We start from the raw sequence: 6,106 nt of genomic DNA, 5'->3' as shown, positions 1-6,106 counted from the left end.
AAGGACTTTACATAAGGCACGAGGGGCATTAAGATAGGGTTTATAAGCCATGACTAATGGCTTTATAAATGTACTTCTGTCTATAAATGTCGCTAATGTATTATAAATCTGTTACAAGCCATTAATAAGAACATACTTAAGGTTGCCCAGTTGTAAAAAATTCACAGTTTCTATTTGGTAGTAATGCAATTACAAATGCTGGTATTTATCTGGAAGGTAAGTGATATATGTTTCAATCTGTTTTTTTCATGTTGTGGTGACCAAAAAGACAATCTATAAAGCATTAGAAATGATTTAAGACCATTCATTATATAACTTATAAACCCTTTATAAAGGACTGCTTATTAGAATCAATTAAATTACTGACATTTTTAAATATAAACTTGTTAGTTACATACTGAACAGCTATGTCGCCTTTCTAATTAAAAAAATAGTTCAAATTGAAATAAACTGAATAAAATGCACTCAAAAGAACCACATTTCCCTCAGGTCAACACAATGCCTTGAGAAATGCTGAACAGCTAATTTGAGAAAAAGATAAGGCCTGTTTCTAAATCCTCTTCGTCTAAATTAATGCACTTGTATCAATCAAGGACTAATAAGACTGTCTGTATTGAAGGTGACCATGAACATAGGCAGCTAATCATGTTAAGAGGTTACCCTGAATTACCTGAAAACCAAAAACAGATTAAAACAGATTACAGTTAAGGTGACAGTAAAAGATGGCAGTCTACCAGGTCAAGAGGTGACTCTGTGCTCAATAACATGCAGTAATTCTACAAATCCTGCATGTGAATGCAGCCGAGGTGAGGTAATAGAGGTTAGAGAGTAGACAGGATGTGACAGATGGCTCAACCTATGGGGAGTCAGCCGGCCCGATGCTAGTTAGCAGGCAGGGTTATCATGGCTAGCCTGCCAGCCTCTGTCCTCAAAAAATTGCTATTGCTGTTGCTATAATTTGTTGACTTGTTGATAGGTTTATTCAGAAATGTGAGTGTGGGTTCATTCTAAAATAAGAGGAATGATAACATTGAGTGTACTGTAAATATTTTTCTGTTGTTCAGGGCTATCACATGCTCCATTGACAGTTTTAAAGTAGTTACAAAATGCACTCTCCCTGTAATGCATTCAGACTGTATGCTGTTGGCCTGGGCTAAAGCACCACTGTACAAGCCAAGCAAGGGCAGATTAACACAGAGCCTTAGGCAGGCACAGGGTCAAGCACAGTAATTAACTCTCTACCCTAAAAGGGCAAAGTGCAGCTGCTCAGTGTGAAACTGAAAAAAACACATTTCCTTTAACTGACCAAGCCTTTGCCTAATTTTCTGACATAGAAAAATGACAAAATCTCATTTTCATCTGAGAGGGAATCACATCCTTTTATGGTGGAGTGTTGTACTGTGAGCAAAAGTTGTTGCTTAAACAATGTGTCACTGCTGTTGATATCTTTGGTTAGTATTTAATACCAGTTATCTTGTTTCCTCGTGGCAGCAGAGCAATGTTCCATCGGAGGCTAAAGATTTGACTTTCTTGGCCTGAAATGTTCCGGTCATGGCCCGCTAACTTCCAGAGCCAGAGGGGCCCTGCTGCCAAATCTTAGGCAGAGCTCAGTGGCCTGTGTTGGCCTGCTGAACTCTGCTGTCCCCAGAGCTTTAATCTTCCTCAGTCACATCAGCCTGCCCAGTGACAGCAGACACTCTGTGAGCTGCGTAAGTACAAAACTCACACAAAAAACAAAAGGTATCCTGAAACTGCAGAATCAACAGTTGCTGATATGGTTTGGGGTGATAAATCTACTGGACATGAATTCGATTAACCAAATATGTTAAAGTATGTACGGACACTGACACACACACATACAAACACAAATATCCAGCCAGTGCAAGTATAGCAATAAAATGCAGTGAGTTTTTCTGTCCCTCTCAGCCCCTTCCACTTTCACACACATACACACACACCACCACACAGTTAATAGGCTATTGTGGACTGACAGCGCTGTATCGATCTGTTACTGTTTTTAGTCAGCAGGAGGTTTGAAAACTGCTCAGGGAAAAGAGCTCTGTCTGGCTTTTGGAGAGCAAACAAACGCAGTGTTTTTGTTCCCAAAAGAAATGTGAACGCTGGTGTGAAAATAAAACAGATTAAGCATTATGAGTTATAAATCCATTGTGCAAAAGCCATATTTGTATTTGGGAAATGCTGAGTGATTAATTGCAGATTAGCACTGAAGATATTGTCGCTGAATGTGAATTGTCTAAATACAACTGGGAGGAAACATTGAAAAAGTACAAATAATATTCCTACAAGACACCCACTTACCACCCACCCAGGTAGAATATGAACAATTAAAAATATGGTTTCATTTCATATAAACAAAGACACAGAAGAGGGGTGATAATATTAATTTCAGATTTAACTGGGGCAGCAGCATCTCGACTGCTGACAGGAAGAGACTTTACAAGCGGGTTAATAAGGCCAGCTCTGTACTGGGATAGCCCCTCAACCCAGGAGGTTGTGAGAAAGGAGAGTGATGGCTTATCATCCCTGCTGAAGAACATGTCCCACCCCATGCAGGACATTCTGACAGCACTGGGCAGCTCCTTCAGTGACAGGCTGCTCCTCCTGCAGTGTGTGAAGGAGAGATACCACAGGTCCTTCCTTCCTTCCTGCTGCTGTCAGACTTCACAATCAGCACTGCTCCCAGTAGATCACACACACCAAACTGCGCAATTTCCTATTTGACATATTGTGAATTTAAGCAGTGAGTCTGTTTATTCATTATTATTTCCTGCTGTTGTGCGGGGAGACTATTCAAGGATAGACAATATGTCAAATGCAGTGCAATCTTTCACTGTACATTCAGTCAAATGACATATAAACAGGACAGCTCTGTGAGGGTGTCACTGAAAACACTGAACGTTAACATTGGCATGCTAACAATGACAATGCTAACATGCTAATGTTTACTATATTAATCATCTTAGTTCAGCATGCTACTTCGTACTAAACACAAAATATATGGGAATGTTATTTTTTGTGCAGGTAGGTTATTTGGACATTAACCAAAGTGCTGGGCAAACTGACATTTTGAAGTGATTAGAATTCAACCTGAGGGGAACATGAACGTCTGTCCTAAATTTCATGGTAATCCAGTCAATAATTCTTGAGACATTTCACTCAAAGCCAGTAGACTTTGTCGTGTGGGAATCATGAATATCTGTACCCAATTCCATGGCAATACATTCAACAGTTGTCAAGATATTTCAGTCAGGACTAATGTGGTGGATTAGTCAACGTTTCCATCCACGCATGGCTAAAAAAGGTAATATCAGTGTACTGAAAGGAAGTTCTCAGTCATGTAATAAGTGCAACACTATTCGTCCCAATTTATTATGTGCAAATTCCCAATTGGTCTAAAAATTTAAAAATTGGTGGATAACAAAACAAAACAAAAAGGAAACATAATCACCACCATATCTATTTTTGTTAAACTTTGTTTTTATTATTAATATCTCTACATTTATTATATCTATTATTAGGAGAATTGGCCAAATGAATACGTCAGTTTTAACTTGTTTGGCTGTGGCTGCAGAGAGGCTGTAGGATGGTTTGGCTGTCAGTTATACCCCACAGGTTCCCATATGGCCCATATGTGTCTGTGTGGAGTAACCAGCCAAAATCGAAAGAACACTATTGACTCATCCATCTGACGGGTGGCTTAAAGAAGGAAAACGCTGCATGTAGACCTGCTAGGGTGTCCACAGGGAAATGACCTAGTACAATTAATGATGTAATGTCTTCATAAAGCACGACGTTTATGGTCATCTCTGGCTATGCAGATTTTCCTTTATTCCATGTTAAATACAGTATATTGTAGGGATGAAAGTGTAGGTGCAAATACAGTGAAGGAGAGTATTTATTTGCTGTTTTTTTTTACACCTTGATCAAACTTTTGTTACTCAAGTTAAGATCCTTGAGATGAATATATCTATGAGATCAAATATTAATTAATATGAATGAAGTTTTATTGAGTGAGGTCTCACAAAACCTGCATGATCTGTATTTGTGCATCAGAACTTGATCCGACTGAAATGGTTCCCCCTGATGGTCTTCAGTCCCTGGGGGTAAAAAGTCTGTGTCAGGCTGTTCTGTGCAACCGTACTCACGTTTCTGGTGAGATCTTCATCTGTCCGTCGACCATCAGGCACAGCGAGCTGGAGAGGATAATCCACAGCAGCATCATCAGCCTCCCTCTGCGCGGCCCACTTCTGTCTGATTTACTGGCATTCCCAGCATTTCCCGAGCTCCAGCGGTTCATCCTTGCAGCTGCTACGATCTGCACCAGTCCAGCAATTGTTGCACACTGGCTCCAAGAGAAATAGGATGAAATTAGGACAGTGCAAAGTGATATTAGAGGTGCTTAGGTCACAGTGCAAACATAGAAAGAGGGAAGCGTTAAAATTGCAATGAGTAGCTGATGGCTGTTGTGTCCATGGGAGTAAAGCCCAGATAATAGCTTGAGTACAATCTGTGAACATTCAGAGATCTGCAAGGATGCTACTTGTATAAATTGATAAAAAATTCACAGACCAACTCAAACAATTATTCTTTGTTCTGCATTGGAGTGACAAGAGCAACAGCCTGCGTGAGGTTTAAAGACAAATTTGGGCACAATTTCATACCATAAGGACACTATTTATTTAAATTAAAGGGAGAATCTAACACACACAGCACATAAACACTTTTTGTCAACTTGCCTGGTAAAGTAATTGTAACAAAAATGTAAAAATCCAATCCACAGATTTCTCAAAGACATGCGTATAGCTCAAATCTTGAAACTCTCCAGAGAGTTGAAGAGAGGCAGGCTTTGTGACTGAGCAGTCTAAAATACACATGAATCCATAGTGACATGTGGAGAATCTGTGACAGTCTGAGGCCTGCTCTGGAAGTGCAAAGGATCCAGAAAGCTCAGACACAACATCCAACTACAGAGAAAGTATGTCATCCTACAAGCAGTCACATATTTTAAAACTTTCAATGAATGACAGTGAGAAGCCACAGTCCTTGAGCTGCTTTCCCTGTAAAGACACAAGATTGGAACAATCACAACTGCTGTCCAGAAATGCAGGATGCTAATTTAGAGAAGAAGAAACACAAGCTGGAGCCCAAAAGTGGGTTGCGGGAAGATTAAAATACTTCCCCAAATCATTATAGACAGAATGGCACTGAAGATTACTCACTATGTCATGTGGTTGAGAGCTTTAAAACCATTCCGTTTGAGACGTGTGGGTCTGGAAAGAAAGTTCAGATATGACTAATAACAAATAAAAAGTGTCTGATTGATGATTTGATGTCAGCTCAGCTGGTTGCCCCGGCATACAACAGAGTCTAGAAAGGTTGTTTCTCCGGTGTCAAAGGTCACTTCTGCACACCAGGAGTCACAACGGAGTCTCGCCATATTCCTACACCTCTTAATCCTATTCCTACACCTCCCATCATCCACTTCTCTCCTCCATGCTCCCTCTCCTGGATCTACAGGATGCCGGGCAAAAAAAGGAGAGCGTTGAAAGACTCTAAAAACTCTAAAAACTGTCTTCGCAAGAGTTCAGTCCTTGTTATCATGCAGTATTCCCAAGGACACACACATTTCCATATTCCCAAGACACTCCAGGTTTTTCTGCTGCTGTCCTTTTTCCTGAATGGCTCCTTTCTGCTGACCTCACATCCCGGTGGATCCAAACCAAATTCATGCAGCTCTGGGACACGAATACGCTACCGGATGGAGAGTAAGATAGATGGAATGATGGATGGAGGGATACTGGGACTTCCTCTCTCCCTCTCTCTCTCTCTCTCTCTCTCTCTCTCTTTCTCCAGCATATCTCTTCCTGCTCTCCGGCACCAGTTTATACCATAATCCAGGCAGGATTAAACCCCTCCTCCCTCTATCCCTCCTTTTCTCCCTCCATCCCTCTCGCTCTCTCACACACACACATTAACTACTCTCTCTCTAACGCTCTCTTGCCCTTATCTTTTCTCTAACGCTCTTTGACCTATGCTGTCTTTCTAGTCCTGCTTTTCTTTCTAGTTGTGTTTCTCCCCCCCCCCC

At 40.8% G+C, this 6,106-nt stretch overlaps 1 protein-coding gene across 1 annotated transcript in view; it reads right to left on the bottom strand.

Moving 5' to 3' along the window:
• LOC118342295 (voltage-dependent calcium channel subunit alpha-2/delta-4-like) overlaps positions 1-5,817 on the bottom strand; it is a 24,050-nt gene extending 18,233 nt beyond the window's left edge. The window contains exons 1-2 of the mRNA XM_035680790.1: positions 5,241-5,817; positions 4,167-4,363 (exon numbers count right to left, since the gene is read on the bottom strand). Of these exons, the coding sequence (XP_035536683.1) occupies positions 4,167-4,318 (152 nt within the window). The 5' untranslated portion in view covers positions 4,319-4,363; positions 5,241-5,817. The remainder of the gene's footprint in view (positions 1-4,166; positions 4,364-5,240) is intronic.
• Positions 5,818-6,106: the final 289 nt, after the last annotated feature.

The sequence above is a fragment of the Morone saxatilis genome, unplaced genomic scaffold (genome assembly GCF_004916995.1).
Source record: "Morone saxatilis isolate NCDOM2014 unplaced genomic scaffold, NCSU_SB_2.0 Contig10, whole genome shotgun sequence".
Lineage (NCBI taxonomy): Eukaryota > Metazoa > Chordata > Actinopteri > Moronidae > Morone > Morone saxatilis.
The sequence above is the reverse complement of the archived record's forward strand: the minus strand, read 5'-3'. Positions and strand labels throughout refer to the sequence as shown.